Genomic DNA, 25,696 nt, shown 5'->3' on the forward strand with positions numbered 1-25,696 from the left:
TTAGAATAGGGTGGCAACGCCTTTACGGTTAGCTTGTTCATTGTGATTGGTTTGTGTATCTTTTCTTGGCTTTTTATGCCCACGAGACATAAAGTATACGAAGCTGTTATACTATTCGTGATCCAGGGCAAAAATTTAGCATCATTAAGGCATATATATCGCAAATAGTGGGTTGCACAAGGCTTTCAATAAACAGTGTCATATGTTTCTCTAGCTCTGTCGGTTTGTTGGCTATAAAGAGTTTGTCTAGTAATCGCCGTCTTTTCTTGGGACCATTAACACAGACAAGGACATTGAAACTTGGCTATAAGTTCCGTCAAAGGGGGAAAAAATTGCTTTGGAGAAGGAATAAAAAGATGAATAGTCAAGGTTACGATGAAAGCTCTTCCTCTACTGCTGCTACTAGCGGTCCTACTTCTGGAGACCCACGAATGGGTAAGAAACAACGGTTTATGAATCTCATAAGAACCACAAAGGATGTTTATATTCCTAACCTGACGTCATCCATTTCTCAAAAGACAATGGATGGCATCAGGAGCACTACGAATTCCTTCGAAGGTTATAATGACTTGCCTATGGAATTGCCACATAATACCACGATAACATATTTTCCAACGTATACCACAACTAATTTGGTTGACCCTGACGGTTTGAGTGCGCCTCGGAAAGATTTTGAAACTACTGTCAGATGTGCTGTTTCTTATCCAGGAAATCCTACAAGCAGGAGAAATAGGTGGTTGCTTTCTCTTTGTAAACAATATCTTAGAACTGGAACGGCGGAGGCCGATGTTGCACCTGTTGTTCCCCCTCATCTCGAAGAGGATTCTGGAGATTTAAACGACTCCCAATCAAGTATAGAAAGTTCTTTGTCTTCAAAGAGCGAAAATAGGTATTCACATATGGGCATCCAAGAGGAAGATGTTCTGAATGAGAGAATTCAAGGATTCCTGTCCAAAAAAGTTCCTAATACTCCAGTGGTGGTTGACCTATTGCCCAAAGATAAGCTCAGAGGGGATACGGCTTCCTTTTTTGGTACCACGGACTCTTATGGTAATTTACTAATCAAGGCAGAAACAGATTTTTTACCGTCCAAGATTAATATTACATTAGATACCCCTATAGAAGGCCATGCAGATCCCATATCTGAAACATTTCCGGCCAATTATGTCTCGCCCTACGGTATTGGTTTAATCAGTGATATTGACGACACCATCAAGCATACTGGCGTTACGGGTGACAGGAGATCGATGTTTCGTAATGTTTTCATCCATGATGTTCAATCGTGGGTAATAGATGGTGTTCCTCTTTGGTACAAAACTTTACATGATGTCGCAGACGTTGATTTCTTTTATGTTTCTAATTCACCCATCCAAACTTTTACTCTTTTGAAACAATATATTTGCGCCAATTTTCCTCCGGGTCCAATTTTTTTGAAACAATACTCTGGTAATTTCTTTTCCACTATCATGACTTCAAGTGCGAATAGAAAAATTCAGCCGATTGCAAATATCTTAAAGGATTTTCCCAAAAAAAAATTTATTTTGGTCGGTGATTCTGGTGAACATGACTTAGAAGCGTATACCACTACGGCTTTACAATTTCCGAACCAGATTCTGGCTATTTATATAAGATGTTGCTCTAATTCCATGAGTGATGTCCCATCGCATGATGAAGAAGTTATGAATGAAGTGAACAATATCATCGAATTACAACAACGGCCCATGCAAATGACCAAGTCTACCGTACGTACCAGGAGAAGACCACCACCACCTCCCATTCCTTCCACTCAAAAGCCATCGTTGACAGAAGAGCAAACCGAAAGTATAAGAATGTCACGCCGTAATAAAGATGAGAACAATGCTAAAAGAGTTGCCCCACCACCGTTGCCGAACAGACAGTTACCTAACTTAGACGCTAATACTTACTATGTACCATCCTCACAAAATGACTATGGCATGTATGGTGCTTTCATGGATAAAAAAGCAGATGAATGGAAGAGAAGAGTAATGGACTCAATTCAAAAATTGAGCAATCAAGACACCACATTGATGTTCTTTTCGGATCCGGCATTAAGTTTGGAAGACAGTATTCGCAGAATTAGGGAGAAGTATTCAAACTAAATACACTGTTATTTATATACATCGGGAGGGAGTTTAAAAATTGTATACACTAAAGTGACCTTATGAATTGGAGCCATTTTCAACGTTTTAGAGTGATGTTGCATCCTTTTCATCAGATCGGGAAATTAAAAAAACGGTTATAGAAGGGCTAAATGTAAATATGTAAATTTTATGAAGTCAAGAGTAAAGAAAATCTTCGGTTGCCGATCAAATACACTCTTACAAAATACCCTAAACTCAGTTTATCTTTCCATTCCAACTGATTATCGCGTACGCCTTGGTGACCAACCATACCCTAAAATGTCAATTTCCGGGGCGGAAGGGGTCCTTAAACTGCAAAGCCTCTTCCCATGTAAATAAAATAAATCCGTAGAATTTATTAAATATTGTCATATTATAAGTCGGGAAAGGCCTTCTGAATGCACGTATATTGACCAAATAGAGTTAGATTCAAATTATTTATTACATTTTTTCAGCATCGAAGTTAAGTAGAATGGATAAACATACAGCAGCTATTCCAACATTAACTATCAAAGTAGTCTTACTCGGAGAATCTGCTGTCGGGAAGTCCTCAATAGTCCTCAGGTTTGTATCTGACGATTTTAAAGAGAGCAAAGAACCTACTATTGGTGCCGCATTTTTAACAAAGAGAATTACAAGGGATGGCAAGGTCATTAAATTTGAAATATGGGATACGGCAGGCCAGGAGAGATTTGCTCCTTTAGCGCCTATGTACTACAGAAATGCTCAAGCTGCTTTGGTAGTTTTTGATGTTACTAATGAAGGGTCTTTTTATAAGGCTCAAAACTGGGTCGAAGAACTACACGAGAAGGTAGGACATGATATCGTTATTGCCTTGGTGGGGAACAAAATGGATTTGCTGAATAATGATGACGAGAATGAAAATAGGGCTATGAAAGCACCAGCTGTACAAAATCTCTGTGAAAGAGAGAACCTCTTATATTTCGAAGCAAGCGCTAAGACTGGTGAGAATATTTACCAGATATTTCAAACATTAGGCGAAAAAGTACCATGTCCTGAACAAAATACACGACAAAGCTCTACTCATGATCGCACAATTACCGATAATCAACGAATCGATCTCGAATCAACGACTGTAGAAAGTACTAGGGAGACTGGGGGTTGTAACTGCTAAACTGCAAGCAAAACAACAGCAAACGCGGCATATTCAGCGTCTTAGCGAAGCTTGCCATTGAAAAGAACAGTTCGTAACAACAGCTGGAAGAATAGTACTGGAAATTTTCAATTACTTTTGCAAAACAAGCACTTTTTTGTTTCACTTCCATTAGCCGCAAGAAATACACTTTTTTTAGGGGCGGGAATTTTCATCGCCAGATCGAGAATCACAAGGCCTTTACGTACTATAGTTTGTAATTTATACAAAATCAGCTACTGTTATTTTGGTGTACCAGCGGCAAAAATTGGTGAGGATCTGAAAATTAATTAGAGGTGAACACATATCAGTAATTTTGACTATGGACGAGAATGAATTTGATAATCAAAGGGAGAATAAAGCTGTAGCTCGAGTGATCATATCATTTCTTAAGTATGAAGAGTATGCCCTAAAGGAAATCTACAATTTGAGAGTGAAAAAATGGGCATCGATCTCAGATCGTCAAAAAGACATGGTACCAAACTATACAAAATATTTAGCTAATCTGAAAGCCGCAATTATAGAAAATGGCAAGTTCTTTAGAAGTGTCGCCGAATATGCCCTGCAATCAATAAGTTTTGAGCCAGGAGAAATCGTACAACCAAACGATTTAGATATGAGTAAAACATGCTCTTTACTTACGCAAGTTTATAGGGAGTGGTCCGCAGAGGCCATTTCTGAACGTAATTGCTTAAATTCGAGGCTTGTACCGTTTTTGAAGACCCTATCACCCCCAAAAGCCGACATTTTGATACCGGGTTGCGGCACAGGACGCCTTCTCGTGGATCTTAGCAGAATGGGCTATAATTGTGAAGGTAACGAATTTTCATATCACATGCTGCTTGTATCTCAATACATGTTGAATGCAGGATTACTCCAAAACCAAATTATTATCTATCCCTTCATACACTGTTTCTCCCACTGGAAAAAAATTGAAGATCAGTTGTCTCCCATTAAGGTGCCGGACATAGAAGCGTGGTCTTCAAATAAAGGTATGGGGTCCATGTCGATATGTGCTGGCTCGTTTGTTGATTGTTATGGTCGTAATCAAGGCACAAAAATCTCGTCACATTATACATTTTCGCGAAGGATGCAACTAAGTAGAGCAAAAGCTGAAAACTCCAAAGACGTTGTAGTAACAAACTTTTTTATAGATACGGGATCCAACATCTTGGATTATTTGGATACTATTGGCCACGTCTTGAAGCCAGGCGGAATCTGGTGCAATTTCGGCCCATTGCTTTATCATTTTGAAAATGACCATGGGGTTGAAACTACCTACGAAGTTAACCCTTACTCTGGGTTTCAAGATAAAATCAATGACTATACACCACTGATGGGTTTAGAGCTTTCTAGCGATGATATCATAAGCATTGCCACAAATCATCTGGACTTTGAATTAATACGGAGAGAGTCAGGAATACTTTGTGGGTATGGCCGCTACGCGGGTCCAGAAAGTTGCGCCATGCCTGGATACATGTGCCACTATTGGATCCTGAAGTCGAACCCCACCAATGAATCATAAGCTTACACAATAATCTAATTGCACTATATAGAAGTTGCTGACACAGCCGTTTTAGAGAACTCAGAATGTTACCCGCGCGGAAAATTCTTTTTGCTCCCTCTCGCTATGTTCTGTTTACCATATTGACAGTACTGGTTATCAGCCTAGATCCAGTAATACATAAAGCCCTCAATTTGAACTATATATCAAAGCTAGAAGAAGAGTGATTTGTCATAATTGATTCACTTTATAAGCTCCTTTATCGTTTCAGTTTCCAGGTGCATTTATCGCTTAAGGCCATTACTTTCAACAATAAGCAATCTTTATAAGTGAAAAATTGGGGAAATTGCCAAAGATGCCCCCAAACTCCAAGAGTAAGAGAAGAAAGAACAAATCCAAGCAACACAACAAGAAAAATGGCAACTCTGATCCTGAACAAAGTATAAATCCTACACAGCTAGTACCTCGAATGGAGCCAGAGTTGTATCATACAGAATCGGATTACCCAACTTCAAGAGTAATAAAAAGAGCGCCCAATGGCGATGTCATCGTGGAACCAATAAATACAGACGATGATAAGAAAGAACGTACGGCGAACTTGACTCATAATAAGGATAGTATGGATTCTGCTTCTTCCTTAGCTTTTACTCTAGATTCTCACTGGGAATCATTATCGCCAGAAGAAAAGAAAACTATTCTACGAATCGAAAAGGAGGAAGTATTTAATGTCATAAGGAATTACCAGGACGATCATAGTTGTAGTTGCTCTGTTTGTGGACGCCGCCATTTAGCAATGGATCAAGAAATGGAGCGTATATACAATACACTTTATGCCATGGATAAGGATAAAGACCCTGAAACCAATCCTATCAAATTCCACTTAGGCATAATAAAGGAGCTACAGATTTCCAAAAATCAACAGCAAAATGATTTATCTTCTACAAAGGGCGAAGTTGTAAAAAATTTCCTTTCGTCAAGTACAGTTGGCTCTTTGAAAGAGGAAGTGCTGCATTTCAAACAAAAGCAACTTTCAAAACAAGAACAAGCGCATAATGAAACGGCGGATAATACCTCATTACTTGAAGAAAATTTGAACAATATACACATCAACAAAACTTCTAGTGAAATTTCCGCAAATTTCAATTCTGTGAGCGATGAAGAGTTGCAACAAAAATATTCCAACTTCACAAAAACGTTTATTTCATCACATCCCAAAATAGCAGAGGAGTATGTACAAAAAATGATGATGTATCCGAATATTAGAGCACTGACTGATGACTTAATGAATAGTAACGGGCAAGGATTTCTTAATGCAATCGAAGACTTTGTGCGAGATGGCCAGATACAAGCATCGAAAAAAGACGACAGCATCACTGAAGATGAAGCATCTAGTACAGATTTGACTGATCCAAAGGAGTTTACCACAATGCTGCATAGTGGAAAACCACTTACAGAAGATGAGTATGCCGACCTCCAGCGCAACATTGCTGAAAGGATGACTAATGCGTACGATACCGCAAGTAAGAAATTCAAAGATGTGTCACAATTAGAGAAGGAGCTATTTACACGATTCATGTCGGGGAGAGACAAAAAATCTTTCAGAGAGTTGATAATTCAATCCTTTAAAAATAAATTTGATGGGGAATTAGGTCCATCCGTTCTAGCAGCCACTTTAAGCTCGTGCTTTTCATCTCAATCGAAGGATACTTCGTTAGATACTGATTCTATATATGAAGATGAAGATGAGGAAGACTATGATGACTATTCAGAATATGCTGAAGATAGCGAAGAGGTTTCTGAGTATGAAGGAATAGAGGCAGTCGAAAAACCAGAGCATGATGAAAAAAGCAACGGGATACGTGAAACATTACATTTAAGTTATGACCACGATCATAAACGACAGAACCACCCTCACCATCACTACCATAGTACCAGTACCCACAGCGAAGATGAACTGAGTGAAGAAGAGTATATTTCCGATATAGAATTACCGCATGATCCTCATAAGCACTTTCACCGCGATGATGATATATTAGATGGGGATGAAGATGAGCCAGAGGAAGAGGATGAAAATGAAGGCGATGACGAAGAAGATACTTATGACAGCGGTCTTGATGAAACTGACCGTTTAGAAGAAGGTCGGAAATTGATTCAGATAGCCATTACAAAGTTGCTTCAAAGTCGAATAATGGCTTCTTATCATGAGAAACAGGCAGATAATAACAGACTAAAACTTCTACAAGAACTAGAAGAAGAAAAAAGAAAGAAAAGAGAGAAGGAAGAAAAAAAGCAGAAAAAAAGAGAAAAAGAGAAAGAAAAGAAGAGGCTGCAACAGTTAGCTAAAGAGGAAGAAAAACGAAAAAGGGAAGAAGAGAAAGAAAGGCTAAAGAAGGAATTAGAAGAGCGTGAAATGAGAAGACGAGAGGCTCAAAGGAAAAAGGTTGAAGAAGCCAAACGGAAGAAAGACGAGGAGAGAAAGCGTAGATTGGAAGAGCAGCAGCGGAGAGAAGAAATGCAAGAAAAACAACGGAAACAGAAAGAGGAACTAAAACGCAAGAGGGAAGAAGAAAAGAAACGTATTAGAGAACAGAAAAGGCTAGAACAAGAAAAGCTACAGAAAGAAAAAGAAGAAGAAGAGAGACAAAGATTAATTGCAGAGGATGCGCTAAGAAAACAGAAATTAAACGAAGAACAAACATCTGCGAACATACTTTCCGCCAAACCTTTTACTGAGAATGGAGTTGGCAACCCTGTTTCATCTCAATCACATCCCAACATGACTAACTACCAAGAGGATAATAGTTGCAGTATCAACGATGAAATACTTAAAATGGTTAATAGCGTGGCTGCATCCAAACCAGTTTCACCCACAGGCTTTAACGTTCATGATCTACTTCTTCCTTCAACTAACAACCAGATGCCTGCTATGGAACAATCACACTTGCCACAGCCAGGTAATCAAAACAACCATTTTGGAACTACAACTATTCCGAATGCGTTAGACTTGGCTACAAAATCTTCTTTACAGACTGAAAACAACTATTTAATGAACTCACAAACTCTGGAAAATACAAGTCTATTGATGCATAATAATTCATCGCCAACTAAGCTATTGCCAAATGACTTTGGTTTATCATCTTGGGGTGGTCTGACAAATACAATGTCCATAAATCCTACATGTAAACCACCGGTTATTCAAACTTCAGAAATGGAATCACAAGCCCATAAATCTAGTCCTCAAGCTACAATGCCATCTTTTGGACTACCTAATGGTGGTACTCACCGTAAATCGTTTACCGACGAGTTGAACACTTTAACTAGCATGCTTTCTTCTTCCGGGTTCGCAGATACATCACTTTCATCATCAGGATTCCCCCCATCACAGCGTTCTGTGTGGAATGATCAAAAAAGCTCATTTTCGGGACCGTCGACTGCAGGAAACTTTAACAACAGCAGTATACAAAGCGGTATGCTGCTCGCACCTACATTAGGAAGCGTTGAATCGTTTCCAAATCGAACTTCTATCTGGGACAGCAGCACCACTCCGATGATGAATAAATCCGAGCTTTCCGGTCGCAATATAACTAGTACTGCGCAAGATAGCCCTGCGTTCATGGCATCAAATATCTGGTCTAGTAACAGTCAATACAATTCACCATATTTGACTAGCAACGTCCTTCAATCCCCTCAAATTTCGAGTGGAGTGGATGAAAGCCACATTCTGGATAGCATCTACAATACTTATTTAGCTATTTCCCCACAAGATAGTTTAAACCCCTACATTGCTATCGGGACACTATTCCAAAATTTAGTAGGACTTAACTTGGATTACTCGACGTTTATCAACAAATTGATAAGCATGCAAGGAGCCTACAATTGCGAATTCTTTACTGATAACAATGGATCCATTACCCACGTTCGATTTGCGAGACAAACTCCCGCTGGCCACTCAAAGGGGTTGCTGAATCAACTCTTTAGTGGATTGAACGATCCAACTGCTACACCATTTACGTCAAGGCCTCATACCTCCACAAGGGCTAGTTTTCCAATTGCCTCTTCAACTACGCAAACGTCTTAAATTTGCTCCGGTACGCAGGGCCAAAAATATTTACATACATACATAATTCGACGAAATTTCAGAAGAGACACTAAACAATCGTACATCTCTCTACTCGATGTGAGCCACGCGTCGGTTTTTCTTACCGTCGTGGCTTTAGAGGTGAGGCTGCGACACCCCATACATCTTACCCGGCATTTAATTTCCATTTTTCGCAGGAATGTGAATATGATAATAGACTTCGGTACACTCTTTTTTAGGTATAACATATATCAATTGTTCAACAACAATTATTCAAAGCGCAACTCTCCAAAGGTAGTTATTCTGATAATTTGAACCAAAAGTCCCCAGATTAAGTCTTAATTAAACTGCCCTTGCATACCGCTGTAAACGATTTGTGTGCAGACATCAATTGCTGAAACGTTCTGCTTTGGTTGTGCTTTTGATCCCGTACTATGTCTGAAAAGGCCGTTAGAAGGAAACTTGTTATTATTGGTGATGGTGCTTGTGGCAAGACCTCTTTACTATATGTATTTACATTAGGAAAATTCCCTGAACAATATCATCCGACAGTGTTCGAGAATTATGTCACTGATTGCAGAGTTGACGGAATAAAAGTGTCCTTAACGCTCTGGGATACAGCGGGACAAGAGGAATATGAACGTTTACGTCCATTCTCATATTCAAAAGCAGATATAATATTAATTGGGTTTGCTGTAGACAATTTTGAATCACTAATTAACGCAAGGACGAAATGGGCGGATGAGGCATTACGATATTGTCCTGACGCACCAATCGTTCTTGTAGGCTTGAAAAAAGATTTGAGGCAAGAAGCCCATTTTAAAGAGAATGCTACCGATGAAATGGTTCCCATTGAAGATGCAAAACAAGTTGCAAGGGCCATTGGGGCCAAGAAATACATGGAATGTAGTGCACTGACTGGTGAGGGTGTGGATGATGTCTTTGAAGTAGCTACAAGAACCAGTTTGCTTATGAAGAAGGAACCAGGGGCTAACTGTTGCATAATTTTATAAAAAAAACTTACACTGAAATGATACATTATCTTTTTAGCAAGGGAGGGAAAAACAATACCGTATTATAATTTTAATCAAATTTCATAGATATAATGGAATAAGTTAAAAAGGCTTATCGATAGTGCATGTATAAAACACAAACCCATTCGATATGTTTGTTCGTTAATGTCCTACAGATTCTTATTCGAGAGCCTTTACCAGAAGCAAAATTTCCGACGGATATAAGAAAATGGCACATCAAACCATAGCTCAAGGTACTGCGCCGATGAGCTAAACGGAACTGCCTAGTTTGATTATTTTTCGTTTATATACTTATTTACTTATTTACGCTATTTGTATTCGAATTCCTTACGAGGCGATGAGTGAAAGACGCGCCAGTAGGACGCGTCTTTTTTTTTTCAGTATAATGTAAACATATTATTGAATTGCCGAAGGAGACAAAAAGAAAAGAAAAGAGGAGATCATCTTTCATATAATCCAACCACGTCGTAGAGCAAACCACGACAATTTTAACTTTCTGTTTCAGTTAAAGGAGTTTATAACGACCAGCACGGCTAACCATGTCAACTGAACCGGTAAGCGCCTCTGATAAATATCAGAAAATTTCTCAACTGGAACATATCTTAAAAAGACCAGACACTTATATCGGTTCTGTTGAAACTCAAGAGCAGCTGCAATGGATATACGATGAAGAGACCGATTGCATGATTGAAAAAAATGTCACAATTGTACCAGGGTTGTTCAAAATCTTTGATGAAATCTTAGTCAATGCGGCAGATAATAAAGTTCGTGATCCATCGATGAAACGAATCGATGTAAACATACATGCTGAGGAACATACTATAGAAGTGAAAAATGATGGAAAAGGTATTCCCATAGAGATTCATAACAAGGAGAATATTTATATTCCTGAAATGATATTTGGTCATTTGTTGACATCATCCAATTATGATGATGATGAGAAGAAAGTCACTGGTGGTAGAAACGGTTATGGTGCTAAGCTTTGTAATATATTTTCCACTGAATTCATATTAGAAACTGCAGATCTAAATGTTGGCCAGAAATATGTTCAAAAATGGGAAAATAACATGAGCATTTGCCACCCCCCAAAAATAACATCTTACAAGAAGGGTCCATCATATACAAAGGTGACATTTAAGCCGGATTTAACCAGATTCGGAATGAAAGAGCTAGATAATGATATCTTAGGAGTGATGCGAAGAAGAGTTTATGATATCAATGGTTCTGTTCGTGACATTAATGTCTATCTGAATGGCAAGTCCTTAAAGATAAGAAATTTCAAAAATTATGTTGAACTCTACTTGAAATCACTCGAAAAAAAAAGACAACTAGATAACGGTGAGGACGGTGCCGCTAAGTCTGATATCCCGACTATTCTTTATGAGAGAATAAACAACAGATGGGAAGTTGCTTTTGCGGTTTCTGATATCTCTTTTCAACAAATTTCTTTTGTGAATTCCATTGCAACTACCATGGGTGGTACCCATGTCAATTACATAACAGACCAAATTGTAAAAAAAATTTCAGAAATTTTGAAGAAAAAGAAGAAAAAAAGTGTGAAGTCTTTTCAGATTAAAAATAATATGTTCATTTTCATTAATTGTTTGATTGAGAATCCTGCATTTACCTCACAAACAAAAGAGCAACTGACAACAAGAGTCAAAGATTTTGGGTCCCGTTGTGAGATTCCTCTTGAATATATTAATAAGATTATGAAAACTGATTTGGCTACAAGAATGTTTGAAATTGCCGACGCAAATGAAGAAAATGCGCTAAAGAAGTCTGATGGTACAAGGAAAAGCAGAATTACTAATTACCCTAAACTGGAAGATGCCAACAAAGCCGGTACAAAAGAAGGCTATAAATGTACTTTAGTTCTGACAGAAGGGGATTCCGCCTTGTCATTAGCTGTTGCAGGTTTAGCTGTTGTTGGTAGAGATTATTATGGTTGTTATCCACTTCGTGGTAAAATGCTGAATGTTAGAGAAGCTAGTGCTGATCAGATACTAAAAAACGCGGAAATTCAAGCCATTAAAAAAATTATGGGGTTACAACATCGCAAGAAATATGAAGATACAAAATCTTTAAGATATGGGCATCTTATGATCATGACCGATCAAGATCATGATGGTTCGCATATTAAAGGTTTAATTATAAACTTTTTAGAAAGCTCATTTCCTGGTCTTTTGGATATCCAAGGTTTCTTACTTGAATTCATAACTCCGATCATCAAAGTTTCCATCACTAAACCAACAAAAAACACTATTGCATTCTACAATATGCCGGACTATGAAAAATGGAGAGAGGAAGAATCGCACAAATTTACTTGGAAGCAGAAGTATTATAAAGGATTAGGGACTTCTCTAGCACAAGAAGTCCGAGAATATTTTTCGAACTTGGACAGACATTTGAAAATATTCCATTCTTTGCAGGGTAATGATAAAGATTACATTGATTTAGCTTTCTCCAAGAAAAAGGCAGATGACCGTAAAGAATGGCTGAGACAATACGAACCTGGTACTGTTTTAGACCCTACTTTAAAAGAGATTCCAATTAGCGACTTCATTAATAAGGAATTAATCCTTTTTTCTTTGGCCGATAATATACGGTCGATTCCCAATGTTTTAGATGGATTTAAACCTGGCCAAAGAAAAGTTCTTTATGGTTGTTTCAAAAAAAATTTAAAGTCGGAACTGAAAGTAGCTCAACTTGCACCATACGTGAGCGAATGTACGGCATATCACCATGGTGAGCAGTCATTGGCACAAACTATTATTGGGCTAGCCCAAAACTTTGTTGGGTCCAACAATATTTACTTGCTATTACCTAACGGTGCTTTCGGTACAAGAGCCACTGGTGGTAAAGATGCAGCGGCAGCGAGATATATCTACACAGAATTGAACAAATTAACTCGTAAGATATTTCACCCTGCTGATGATCCATTATACAAATATATACAAGAAGATGAGAAAACAGTGGAGCCAGAGTGGTATTTACCAATTCTTCCTATGATTCTTGTTAACGGTGCTGAGGGTATTGGCACTGGCTGGAGTACTTACATTCCTCCATTCAACCCATTGGAAATTATAAAGAATATAAGACATTTAATGAACGACGAGGAGCTTGAGCAAATGCATCCGTGGTTTAGGGGATGGACCGGTACTATTGAAGAAATTGAGCCTCTGCGTTACAGAATGTACGGTAGGATTGAACAAATTGGAGATAACGTCTTAGAAATAACTGAGTTGCCAGCCAGAACTTGGACATCGACTATAAAGGAGTACTTACTTTTAGGTTTAAGCGGTAACGATAAAATAAAACCCTGGATCAAAGATATGGAGGAGCAGCACGATGATAACATCAAATTCATAATCACGCTATCACCTGAGGAAATGGCTAAAACAAGGAAAATAGGTTTTTATGAAAGATTTAAACTAATTTCGCCTATAAGTTTGATGAATATGGTCGCATTTGATCCTCACGGGAAAATCAAGAAGTACAATTCCGTGAATGAAATATTAAGCGAATTTTACTACGTCAGACTAGAATACTATCAAAAAAGAAAAGACCATATGAGCGAAAGGTTACAGTGGGAGGTAGAGAAATACTCTTTCCAAGTAAAATTTATTAAAATGATTATTGAAAAGGAGTTAACAGTCACCAATAAGCCTAGGAACGCTATTATCCAAGAACTTGAGAATTTAGGGTTCCCCAGATTTAATAAGGAAGGTAAACCATATTATGGAAGTCCTAACGATGAGATAGCTGAACAAATTAACGACGTAAAAGGCGCAACTTCTGATGAAGAAGATGAAGAAAGTTCACACGAAGATACTGAAAATGTTATAAATGGTCCTGAAGAACTATATGGCACATATGAATATTTATTAGGAATGAGAATATGGTCATTGACCAAGGAAAGATATCAAAAGCTGTTGAAACAAAAACAAGAAAAGGAGACAGAGTTGGAAAACTTGTTAAAACTTTCCGCGAAAGATATATGGAACACTGACTTGAAGGCTTTTGAGGTGGGATATCAAGAATTTTTGCAACGAGATGCAGAAGCTCGCGGTGGTAATGTTCCCAATAAAGGGAGCAAAACGAAAGGTAAAGGAAAAAGAAAGCTTGTTGACGACGAAGACTACGACCCATCAAAAAAAAACAAGAAAAGTACTGCTAGAAAGGGCAAAAAAATTAAGTTAGAGGATAAGAATTTTGAAAGGATTTTGTTAGAACAAAAACTAGTAACCAAAAGCAAGGCGCCTACAAAGATTAAAAAAGAGAAAACGCCTTCTGTTTCAGAAACAAAAACAGAAGAAGAAGAGAATGCTCCTTCTTCCACGAGTTCTTCTTCTATTTTCGACATAAAGAAAGAAGATAAAGATGAGGGCGAACTGAGTAAGATTTCGAACAAGTTTAAAAAAATTAGCACGATTTTTGACAAAATGGGTTCTACTTCCGCTACATCGAAGGAAAATACACCAGAACAGGACGATGTAGCCACTAAAAAAAATCAAACAACCGCTAAAAAAACAGCTGTAAAACCTAAATTGGCCAAGAAGCCAGTCAGGAAACAACAAAAAGTTGTGGAACTATCTGGTGAAAGCGACCTAGAAATTTTAGATTCATACACTGATCGGGAAGATAGCAATAAAGATGAAGATGATGCTATACCACAACGATCAAGGAGACAAAGATCGTCGAGAGCTGCGTCGGTTCCTAAGAAATCTTACGTTGAAACTTTAGAATTATCTGACGACAGTTTCATCGAAGATGATGAAGAGGAAAACCAAGGATCAGATGTTTCGTTCAATGAAGAGGATTGAATAATATTTATCCAGAGAAAGCGCCATTCTTTTTATATGTTTATATCAGAAACAAATAGAAGTCGATCGTAATGACTAGATTATATAATCAGAAATAGCCTTTGGTGATCACTTCCATTTTAGTCAGCATAATAGAAAGTTTAATTACGCGCTTTTTTACATTCCGACAAAGATCTGCCCGAGAAAATTCTTCGAGAAGACAACAACAACAAAAAAAATAAAGCCTGGGCGAAAAACATCGTGCGTTTACATAATATCTTGAAAAGCAAACAGATATATAAACCGCTATTGAAATTACCTTTTTAAGTATTCGCCTAGAAGCCTTGTTTCAAGTAGCATCAACAACAGGTGTTAGGTTAAACTGCTTTGACTTTTTGTTCTTTAACGAATATCATTAAAAAAAAAGGACATCTATAAAGAATGTCTCCAAACTCGTCGAAAACTCGAACGGACCAGATAAGCTCCATGCCTGGTATTAATGAAGCCACGAAGGTGGAAAGTAAGAATGTTGTGAAGGATGCTGTTCCAATAAAATCTGAAGTTGAAACCAATGGTACATCAATAGTAAGAGAAAAACAAGATCCATCGTACGTTGGTTGGAAACAAGTTGGTGGTTGGGAGGAAAAGGACGAGTTAACTTCCGAAGACCTTTTAGTGGACGTAAACAAGGACACTTTTTTGGGGAACCTTTTACCAGATAAATTCTATGGTGATTGGTATCATGAAGTCGCTATTCTCATCATCGCTGGTTTATGTTCCTTTGTGCTGGGCTATTTTAAATTCTCTCTCGCGTCCGTCCTTATCGTGATGCTAACCACAGGAATGTTATATAGAACTTCGTCCAAAAAATATAGGGAATCGTTAAGGGATTTAGCCCAGAAAGAACAAACTGTAGAGAAAATTACTAGTGATTATGAATCTGTCGAATGGTTAAACACCTTTTTAGATAAATACTGGCCCATTATCGAACCTTCTGTCTCCCAACAAATTGTCGATGGTACAAATACTGCATTATCTGAAAATGTGGCAATTCCAAAGTTTATAAAAGCCATCTGGCTGGATCAATTTACGTTAGGTGTGAAGCCTCCAAGAATTGATGCCATAAAGACATTCCAAAATACAAAATCTGATGTCGTAGTCATGGACGTATGTCTATCATTCACTCCACACGACATGTCTGATCTTGATGCAAAACAATGCAGGAATTACGTAAATTCCAATGTCGTATTAAAGGCAAAGATATTCGGAATGGACATACCTGTTTCAGTTGCTGATATTTTTTTTCAAGTTTTTGTTAGATTTCGTTTCCAATTGATGACAACTTTGCCTCTTGTTGAAACTATAAATATTCAGTTATTGGAAGTTCCTGAAGTTGATTTTATTAGTCGTTTATTGGGTAACTCCGTCTTTAATTGGGAAATCCTGGCTATTCCAGGCTTAATGAGATTGATTCAAAAAATGGCATTTAAATACTTGAGCCCTGTTTTACTCCCACCTTTCTCTTTGCAACTTAATATACCACAACTTCTTTCCAAGACTGGCTTACCTATAGGTGTTTTGGAAATCAAAGTCAAAAATGCCCATGGATTAAGAAAACTTGTGGGCATGATCAAGAAAACAGTTGACCCATACTTGACATTTGAGCTCTCTGGTAAAATAGTCGGTAAAACTAAGGTTTTTAAAAATTCTGCTAATCCTGTTTGGAATGAATCCATTTACATTCTGTTGCAATCTTTTACTGATCCACTTACAATAGCCGTATATGACAAACGCGAAACCTTAAGCGACAAAAAAATGGGTACAGTAATTTTCAACTTGAATAAGTTACATGCAAATCACTATCACAAAAATGAAAAGGTACATTTCCTAAGAAATTCTAAACCTGTCGGTGAGTTGACATTTGATTTGCGATTTTTCCCCACTATTGAACCAAAAAAATTACTGAACGGTGATGAGGAGCCTTTACCGGATATGAATACAGGTATCACCAAAATTACTATTCGCGAACTCAAGGGACTGGATGAACTAAGTGACAAAAAATTCGTCTTTGCAGAGTTGTATGTCAATGCAGAATTGGTGATGACCACAAAGAAAGAGAAAAGAACTGCCCATTTGAAATGGAACTCAGATTATTATTCTGTGGTAACAGACCGTAGAAAGACTATCTGTAGATTTGTTTTGAAGGATCAGAGTGGTAAAGTAATTTCATCTTCGGTACAACCATTAAATCATTTGATAGATAGAACAGAAGTCAATAAAGAATGGATTCCTTTAAGGAATGGAAAGGGAGAATTAAAAGTCACCACTTACTGGAGGCCGGTAGATATCGACCTCGGATTGAAAAGTGTAGGATATACTACTCCTATCGGTATGTTGAGAGTGTTTATCAATAAGGCTGAAAACTTGAGAAATCCAGATAGCTTAGGAAAGATAAGTCCATACGCCAAAGTATCCGTCAATGGTGTGGCAAGAGGTAGGACAAATGAAAGAATAGAGACATTGAATCCTATCTGGAACCAATCAATTTATGTGTCTGTCACATCTCCCTTACAAAAAGTCTCAATTGACTGTTTCGGTATAGATACAAATGGCGATGATCATAATCTCGGGAGCCTTAATATTCAAACTCAGAATATATATCATAAAGACAATGACGATAAATATACCATTTTTATTGACAACGCTCCAAGAACTGGCAACTTAATTGGAAAGAAGGGTGTAAAGGGGACCGTTACGTATTATTTATCATTTTATCCAGTTGTTCCTGTTTTAAGCTTGGAAGAGGCGAAGGAAGTTGACGAGATTAATGAGAAAAAAGATAAGCTAGAAAAGCAGAAAAGTACACTGGATGACAAAAACATCTCAAAGGAGGAGAAAGAAAGAATTAAAAAGGAAGAGTTCAGGCTCACCGAAAAATATGACATGTATAGTTACAAAATGAAGCTTGACCTCGATGAATTGCTGCAATACAATGCTGGTGTACTAGGTGTTACTGTATTAGGCGGGGAACTACCCCAGCCTGGGCTCTATGTTCAAACATTTTTTGATTCCTGTGGTTACGCAGCGATAACTAGTGCAAAAAATGCTATTAGGACCATTAAAACAGGCTGGTCGGGCGATTTCATGATAAAAGAGCTGGAATGGTCCGTGACTACATTTAGGGTAACAAAGACTAAAGACGCGAATAAGGCGGAAAATTTTATTTGCGAAGTCAACATTCCAACAATTGAATTGGTGAGGAACTGTTATTACAAACCTTCCGTATTAAATCTAATAGGGAAAAAGAGTGCCAAACTATTAGTTCAAGTGTCATGGTTCCCCGTAACTGCCACGGAATTGCCTCAATCAGACTTGATAACTAACTCTGGTGATTTGAAAATCACCGCTAAAAGTGCTGAAAATCTAATTGGTGTTAATAAGAATGGTTATTCCGATCCATATGTCGAATTCTTTTTGAATGAAAAGAGCACATCACCCTTCTTTAAAACCGCAGTTCAAAAAAAGACACTAAATCCTACCTGGAACGAAAGCAAAACTATCGAAGTTTCAAATCGTGTCAATGACTACTTGACAATTAACGTGAAAGACTACGAATCCACTAACTCCAATAGGAGTATTGGAAAAGCCGTTGTTCCATTATCTACTATTGATCCAGAGAGCGATACCACCTTTAATATACCGTTAGTGGGACCAAAGGGAGAAGATGGCGGTGTGCTACATCTTGAATTTGAGTTTGAACCCCGCTATACTACCAATGTAGTCAAACGTGAAGCCGGGCTTGGAAATTTTGCCACGAAAGGATTAGGTACAGGCATCAAAGCTGGTTCTACAGTTTTCGCCTTAGGAACCAATGTTGTAAGCACCGGATTAGGAACAATTGATAAAGTAAAGGCCGGAGTCTTTGGTGGCAAGAAGTCTACAACCACTGGGGACAAAAAATCCGAAGAGAAGCAATAATTCTATCGATGGTAAAGAGTATGTGTCACGAAATCATCTTGATGCCGCAATGTACGAGCAAAAAAAGAAAAGAGAAATCAATCTTAACAACTCAACCATGCCGAGTGCTACTATAGTACTTTTCTTTATTACTACGTATGTAAATTGTAACAAATGTGTACTTTTATGTGTGTTCTTAAATGGGAAACTACTTAGCGTTTTGTTCATTTCCAGTGTTAAGTAGGAAGAATGACTGAGCGAAAAAAACCGTAGAAGTAGAACTTAAAATAAGAACGGAGGCTAAACCACCAAAACAGCTCATCAACAGTTAAAACACCACCAATATTTCCAGAAAAAAGAACTGTAGATATAGTCTCATTAGTATTTAGAAGAAAGAGGATTTTGCAATGGCAGGGGATAGTATAAGCGCTGACGGCACTGGCGTCCATCCAGTTGAACTGTCGGTGTATTCAGTATTGTCCACCGATTTAGACGGACTGTATCAATCGATCAATGAATTACGCGAGTCGCAAGCACTACTCATCCTTATGCTTCGGAAGGTTCGCGATAAACTTCGAAGAGAAGGTCAAGTCCTTTATGACCCAGAACCATTCAAACCAACCATGGATAAACTGGCTGACTTATCTGCCCGTGTGCGCATTCTCTCACAAAGATACGAGGAGCTTCAGGGGAATGCTAGAGCCCTCAACAACTAAGTAAACATACACATGTATAGCATAATCTTCGATTCCTTTTACCCATTCGTAGATGGCATCGACAGTGTACTTATAATACTACCGTGAGAAACGATATTAAGAACAAGACGAAAAATGGTGGAAAATCTGGAAAGCAAGAACGTAGCACGCTAGAGTTATTCTAGCTTGTCAGCTCGACTGTTTAATTATTATTGTTATTATATTAACATTAACGTAATAACCATTGAACTACATTAAAGAAATAACTGTCTCGCTTATATCTGGTCTATTTTTTGTTTTTTGCCTTTCCTTTTAAATTCTTTATAACCTTGAAAACAAAAAATCACATTGGTAAATTACAATCATTTATTACCAAATTTGTCCATTAACTATTTTAGCGTGACTGACTGATAAAGACTGTTTCACTCTCTTTATTTATTCATAACAAAAATTCAGATATTTTGAACTATAAAGTACTAAAGGCAGAAAAATTAATAGCAAATTAAGCGATGGCAATCAAGTCATTGGAATCGTTCCTTTTCGAAAGAGGTCTAGTAGGATCCTATGCCATTGAGGCTCTGAATAATTGTACCCTGGATATAGACGTCAACCATTATGTTTCCAGATTGTTGACCAATAAAAGAGAACAGTATTTGGATGCCATTGGTGGTTTCCCTACCAGTTTAAAAATGTATTTGGAAAGCGACTTAAAGATATTCAAGGATTTCAATATTACCCCTATTTTTGTCTTTAATGGTGGTTTGACTTACAACCAATTAGAGGCATCGGGCCATTTTACTGCAGCATCTGCTTCTGCGTCGATTTCGTCAACCACTACTTCCAGCAGCGGTACCAATGCCACAACAAGATCCAACACGGAATCCGTTCTTTTGCAGAGAAGTAGAGGCTGGACACAATGGAACAACTTGATTAGTTCGAATCAGAATTCCTATATTGACCAGCCTATTCAACCCCAAGAGCCATTCAGACATAACACCACAATTGACTCCAAAGCTTACCAAAACGATTTGATCGCTTATTTTATTGAGCATGGGTATATGTACCAAGTGGCTCCTTACTCCTCTTGGTTTCAACTAGCATATTTATTGAATAGCGCTTATATTGATGCGATCTACGGCCCAACTGATTGTTTGATGCTAGATTGTGTTGATAGGTTCATTTTGGGTATGGAATTTCCAAATAAAGAATTTCGATTCATTGACAGGTCAAGAGTGATGAAGGATTTAGGTTGTACCCATGAAGAGTTTATCGATATTGCTATGGCTGTAGGTAATGATTTGCAACCAACAACTTTACCACCATTGCAAATTTATCCAGTTCCTCAGCTGTTTGATATTGCTCTAGAAATGGTTTTGAATACAGGTACAAACTTCTATGCCTATCAACTATCTACAACCTTACAAAATGACTCCAAAGAGAATATTCAAAACTACCAAAGAGGTATTTCTGCATTAAGATACATGCCAGTCTTGAAAGATACAGGTAAAGTTGAATTATTTGTTCAAGAGATCGTTGTTTCAGAGGAGGACAGTGAAAAGAATAACAAGGATGGAAAAAAGAGTAATCTTTCCTCACCATCTTCTGCGTCATCTAGTGCTTCTCCTGCTACCACCGTGACTAAGAACGCTAGTGAAAAGTTAACTTATGAAAAATCCAGCACTAAAGAGGTTAGAAAACCAAGAGATATTCCTAATGATGTTCATGATTTTATCGGCCAAATGTTACCTCATGAATACTATTTCTATAGATCCATAGGACTGGTTACTGGAAAATTATTTGACGCAATTGTCACAGGAGTTTATCCTGAAGAGCCTCCATTGGGCGGAGGATCTTCTACATCCTACAAGAAACTGGTTTCCAAGTCCGTTGAAATCTTCAAGAATAAAGAAATCAATTTATTAACTCAACCAATTAACAGATACTATCAGATTAAACAAATTAAACAAGTCAAGTGGTATGCGGCAAATGAGCCTACCACTTTGACCAACAGGATGTCACCTTCTATGTTTGAAACTATCAACCACTTAATTGTTAAAACAGAAACGTCTGATGAAAAGGAATTTTCTATCTCTGAGTTCATTACAACAATAAATGGTTCTAGCAATATGGCGAAAGATTTTATATCTGAAAAAGTCATTTTCCCAAACTCCGTACCAATCGAATCCAAATTAAACTCACCATTTAATTTATTGTCGACCAATTTCTTAAGATTACTAGTACTATTGGAGTTCTTCACTTTTGATTTCAAGGAAAAACTGCTAGAGCCTACGAGATGGGGTGAGGTATTCTTAAAATTAAATGAGCTCAATATTGACAGTAAGTATCACGAATCAGTTATTATCTTTTTGGTATTTTTGAAATGCGATGTCTTAAAACTTGACGAAGAAGTTCAACCACCGGCTCCCTCAGCCCTATCTCAAGCCACTCTTCGTTCATATCCTGAAGAATCATTGTACGTCCTATTGATTACGCGTGTATTAACTTTATTTCAAGTGGACCAAAAGCCATCAAATTACCACGGACCAATTGATAAGAAAACTTTGATCTTTAGAGATCATCTTTCTTTCATAAAGGAAAATTTAAATGAACTTTTTGAAGCCGTTTTGATCTCATCTTTAACTTCTGGCGAGTTTAATAGATTATCACTTGATAACTTTGGTTGGGCAAGAAAGATTGTTAGATATTTACCGTTCAAATTAGATTCCCCAAATACTATAATGGCTATGATGTGGGAGTTTTTCTTACAAAAATATCTTCACAATGGTAATGCCAAGAATGATGCATTGTCTTTAGTTGCTACTGAATTCAACACTTACAAATCCACACCAAATCTTGATGAACAGTTTGTCGAATCCCATAGATTTCTTCTTGAAATTTCAAAAGTCATGCAGGAGCTAAATGCTGCGAAATTAATCGATGAAAACGTGTTTAAATTATTCACTAAAGCAGTTGAGTTTACTACAACAGCTCTATCTAGCTGAAGCGTGAGAATGAGTATGATGGAAATAGTGGAACTATTTAAAAAGCACCCAATAAAGAAAGATAGTTACTGTAAAGAGGTATATTATCATTATTCAGAGGGTTCAAGTACCATCATCAAGATTTAACACAAGCACAGTGAATAGCAACAATTAAAGAAAAAACTAATCAAAATCACGGTAGAAATAGGAGAAAAAAAGTAAAACAGAAACTAAGTCACTGTTTCTTTATATGACATATTCTATTATATAAATATGTAAAGAACGCTGAACAGTAAAAATTTTATGAAATTCCGGCAGAGAAGAAAAGGAAAAAATAAGTATACACCACACCGTTACTGGATAGATTGAAGTTCAAATCAAAAAAGTTTACAAGTGAAATAACAAACAGTAAATATTACACATTCATGTACATAAAATTAATTATCGGTGTCAATTGATTTCTGCTTGTAATGCTTGCAATTCGTGTCTCTTATTGTTCAAGTAATTCTCCAATACTTCAACCTGCTGTTCAATGTTATCCAAGTCATCAGTTATCGACCTGATGTTAATCCGCTTAGAAAGTTTTGAGCCTCCTTGAGTTTTTTCACTCTTTTTGTAGTTCAAAAGGCCTTCTAATTGTTCTCTCATGTTCGCAACTTGATCATCTGTCAGAGAAGCATATTTTTGCTTTATACTGTCTTCATTTGAAAGCACGTTACTGCCACTGCTATCGGAACTCGAGTTCTGCCCATTGTCACGCAGATTGTCCACTTCGTTAGCTTCTTCTTTTCTCTTTGTAGGAGGTTGAGAGGACCGTAAATCATAGCTCAGTTGTTTTTTATTGCACACCTCCGCCAGAGAATTTGGTAAACTTGCTGGAATTTCAGCACCCAAATCATTTCTTTGTCTTAAACAGTGAATAAAATAAAAAGTAGGATCTCTATCAATTGATGGCAAATTTTGTGGGTTAATTAAACTCCAAACCTTATTTAAATCTGTCTTACTGATGTTAAAAAATTTTGTGGAAAGTTTTGTTGACAGTTCGTTGAATGTAATAGTACCATCGGTTAGTTTTGCACAGCTATTATAAATTTTTTCATATTGATTCAAATCATCTGGAGACATGTACCAATCTACTTTGATTTCCTTCTTTGGAGGCAAGTCTGCGTTTTCTATTTGCTTGCGCTTCTTTCTTTCTTTGATTAGATTCACCTTACTCCCTGGAATCAACCAATCAGGCAATTCATCTGGAACAGAGCTAATGTTTTTATTAACCATATCAAATATTAATCTCATGCAAATTACAAATTCCTCAAAGTCTAAATTGTCGTCGTCATCAATATCAGCTAAAAACCAAATCTTGTTTAGAACCGATGAATCTAATTTGGAATTATAAAGAATTGGTAAAACCTGGTCATGGTTTACCTTATTCTCTATTGGTTTCAAACCCGAGAAGATTTGCCAGTATTTTTTTATTTCAAATTGTTCCAACTTGGGCATTTTTCAGAGATCCCTGTTATCTTTACCGGCCTTTCCAATACCCACTAACTCTATGGTTATATTACAATCGTCTGATTATAACAGGCAATTAACCTTGTGTTTCTGACGTTCTTTTCATTCATTCTTGATATGTTAAATCATAGGGGTCCTACACGATCGTCAAATATGATATTTAAAAAGTAATAAATAAAAATGCAGCTTTTTTATTAGCGATGGGAAATATTGAATATTTGAAGGGGCAAATAACGTTTAATTCAATCGAATGACGGTCTAAATGCTGCTGAAAAATTGCGAGACGGACAAGCAGCGAGATATACGGTATGCGTGTTTGTTCAAGGAACTTGATGTTAAGGGAAATGGTCAAGTTACTCTAGATAATCTGATAAGTGCTTTTGAGAAGAACGACCATCCGCTCAAGGGAAATGATGAGGCAATCAAAATGCTGTTTACTGCAATGGATGTTAACAAGGACTCTGTAGTTGATTTAAGCGATTTCAAGAAGTATGCTTCCAATGCCGAATCTCAAATTTGGAACGGCTTCCAGAGGATAGATTTAGATCATGACGGTAAGATTGGCATTAACGAAATAAATAGGTATTTGTCAGACCTCGACAACCAGAGCATATGTAATAATGAACTTAATCATGAACTTTCAAATGAAAAGATGAACAAATTCTCGAGGTTTTTTGAATGGGCGTTTCCAAAGAGAAAAGCCAACATTGCGCTACGAGGCCAGGCTAGCCACAAAAAGAATACTGATAATGATCGGTCAAAGAAAACCACCGACTCAGATTTATACGTTACATATGATCAATGGAGAGACTTTTTGCTGCTGGTACCGAGAAAGCAGGGTTCGAGACTTCATACTGCTTATTCCTATTTTTACCTATTCAACGAAGATGTCGATCTGTCCTCAGAGGGAGATGTTACTCTCATAAACGATTTCATTCGCGGGTTCGGGTTTTTTATTGCTGGTGGTATTTCAGGTGTTATTTCAAGGACTTGTACCGCGCCATTTGATAGACTGAAAGTGTTTCTCATCGCAAGAACGGATCTATCCTCGATCTTGTTAAATTCAAAAACAGATCTCCTTGCTAAAAACCCCAATGCTGACATAAACAAGATATCATCTCCATTAGCAAAGGCTGTCAAAAGCTTATATAGGCAAGGCGGGATAAAGGCTTTTTATGTTGGGAACGGTTTAAACGTCATCAAAGTTTTTCCAGAAAGTTCGATAAAGTTTGGTTCTTTCGAGGTCACCAAGAAAATAATGACCAAATTAGAAGGCTGCCGCGACACAAAAGATCTTTCAAAGTTCTCTACTTACATTGCTGGTGGTTTAGCTGGTATGGCAGCTCAGTTTTCCGTTTATCCTATAGATACTTTGAAATTCAGGGTGCAGTGCGCTCCTTTGGACACAAAGTTGAAGGGGAATAATTTGCTCTTTCAGACTGCAAAAGATATGTTTCGAGAGGGGGGGGGTCAGATTATTTTACAGAGGTGTCACAGTCGGTATAGTGGGCATATTTCCCTATGCTGCATTAGATTTGGGGACTTTTTCTGCCTTAAAAAAATGGTATATTGCCAAACAGGCAAAGACCCTGAACCTACCACAAGATCAGGTCACTCTAAGCAACCTGGTTGTACTTCCAATGGGTGCATTCAGTGGAACTGTAGGAGCTTCTGTTGTTTATCCAATCAATCTTTTAAGAACAAGACTACAAGCCCAAGGAACATATGCACATCCTTATGTGTATAACGGCTTTAAAGATGTTTTGTTAAAGACGCTAGAAAGGGAAGGTTATCAAGGTCTATTTAAAGGTCTAGTACCAACTTTAGCAAAAGTAT

At 37.5% G+C, this 25,696-nt stretch overlaps 11 protein-coding genes across 11 annotated transcripts, besides 1 other annotated feature; 10 read left to right on the forward strand and 1 right to left on the reverse strand.

Moving 5' to 3' along the window:
• Positions 1-356: 356 nt before the first annotated feature.
• On the forward strand, positions 357-2,120 carry APP1 (phosphatidate phosphatase APP1; the record flags this gene model as incomplete). The annotated part of the gene is made up of 1 exon (NM_001182932.1): positions 357-2,120. One exon carries the CDS (start codon positions 357-359, stop codon positions 2,118-2,120), a length of 1,764 nt encoding a protein of 587 aa, NP_014305.1.
• A 54-nt stretch (positions 2,121-2,174) lies between these two features.
• Positions 2,175-2,334: an origin of replication (ARS1419; Autonomously Replicating Sequence).
• Positions 2,335-2,613: 279 nt separating this feature from the next.
• On the forward strand, positions 2,614-3,276 carry YPT53 (Rab family GTPase YPT53; the record flags this gene model as incomplete). The annotated part of the gene is made up of 1 exon (NM_001182931.3): positions 2,614-3,276. The coding sequence occupies one exon, from the start codon at positions 2,614-2,616 to the stop codon at positions 3,274-3,276; it is 663 nt and encodes a 220-aa protein (NP_014306.3).
• Positions 3,277-3,616: 340 nt separating this feature from the next.
• On the forward strand, positions 3,617-4,819 carry YNL092W (S-adenosylmethionine-dependent methyltransferase; the record flags this gene model as incomplete). Its single annotated transcript, NM_001182930.1, has 1 exon — positions 3,617-4,819. One exon carries the CDS (start codon positions 3,617-3,619, stop codon positions 4,817-4,819), a length of 1,203 nt encoding a protein of 400 aa, NP_014307.1.
• Positions 4,820-5,153: 334 nt separating this feature from the next.
• Positions 5,154-8,876, forward strand: NST1 (Nst1p; the record flags this gene model as incomplete). Its single annotated transcript, NM_001182929.1, has 1 exon — positions 5,154-8,876. One exon carries the CDS (start codon positions 5,154-5,156, stop codon positions 8,874-8,876), a length of 3,723 nt encoding a protein of 1,240 aa, NP_014308.1.
• Positions 8,877-9,310: 434 nt separating this feature from the next.
• On the forward strand, positions 9,311-9,889 carry RHO2 (Rho family GTPase RHO2; the record flags this gene model as incomplete). Its single annotated transcript, NM_001182928.3, has 1 exon — positions 9,311-9,889. The coding sequence occupies one exon, from the start codon at positions 9,311-9,313 to the stop codon at positions 9,887-9,889; it is 579 nt and encodes a 192-aa protein (NP_014309.3).
• Positions 9,890-10,449: 560 nt separating this feature from the next.
• Positions 10,450-14,736, forward strand: TOP2 (DNA topoisomerase 2; the record flags this gene model as incomplete). The annotated part of the gene is made up of 1 exon (NM_001182926.3): positions 10,450-14,736. The coding sequence occupies one exon, from the start codon at positions 10,450-10,452 to the stop codon at positions 14,734-14,736; it is 4,287 nt and encodes a 1,428-aa protein (NP_014311.3).
• Positions 14,737-15,156: 420 nt separating this feature from the next.
• TCB2 (tricalbin) lies at positions 15,157-18,693 on the forward strand (the record flags this gene model as incomplete). The annotated part of the gene is made up of 1 exon (NM_001182925.1): positions 15,157-18,693. One exon carries the CDS (start codon positions 15,157-15,159, stop codon positions 18,691-18,693), a length of 3,537 nt encoding a protein of 1,178 aa, NP_014312.1.
• A 386-nt stretch (positions 18,694-19,079) lies between these two features.
• Positions 19,080-19,388, forward strand: SNN1 (Snn1p; the record flags this gene model as incomplete). The annotated part of the gene is made up of 1 exon (NM_001182924.1): positions 19,080-19,388. The coding sequence occupies one exon, from the start codon at positions 19,080-19,082 to the stop codon at positions 19,386-19,388; it is 309 nt and encodes a 102-aa protein (NP_014313.1).
• A 488-nt stretch (positions 19,389-19,876) lies between these two features.
• Positions 19,877-22,369, forward strand: MKT1 (Mkt1p; the record flags this gene model as incomplete). Its single annotated transcript, NM_001182923.3, has 1 exon — positions 19,877-22,369. One exon carries the CDS (start codon positions 19,877-19,879, stop codon positions 22,367-22,369), a length of 2,493 nt encoding a protein of 830 aa, NP_014314.3.
• A 429-nt stretch (positions 22,370-22,798) lies between these two features.
• On the reverse strand, positions 22,799-23,848 carry END3 (End3p; the record flags this gene model as incomplete). Its single annotated transcript, NM_001182922.1, has 1 exon — positions 22,799-23,848. The coding sequence occupies one exon, from the start codon at positions 23,846-23,848 to the stop codon at positions 22,799-22,801; it is 1,050 nt and encodes a 349-aa protein (NP_014315.1).
• Positions 23,849-24,122: 274 nt separating this feature from the next.
• Positions 24,123-25,607, forward strand: SAL1 (Ca(2+)-binding ATP:ADP antiporter SAL1; the record flags this gene model as incomplete). The annotated part of the gene is made up of 1 exon (NM_001182921.1): positions 24,123-25,607. One exon carries the CDS (start codon positions 24,123-24,125, stop codon positions 25,605-25,607), a length of 1,485 nt encoding a protein of 494 aa, NP_014316.3.
• Between the last annotated feature and the right edge of the window lie 89 nt (positions 25,608-25,696).

Source organism: Saccharomyces cerevisiae, chromosome XIV, assembly GCF_000146045.2.
Source record: "Saccharomyces cerevisiae S288C chromosome XIV, complete sequence".
NCBI classification, from domain to species: Eukaryota; Fungi; Ascomycota; class Saccharomycetes; order Saccharomycetales; family Saccharomycetaceae; genus Saccharomyces; species Saccharomyces cerevisiae.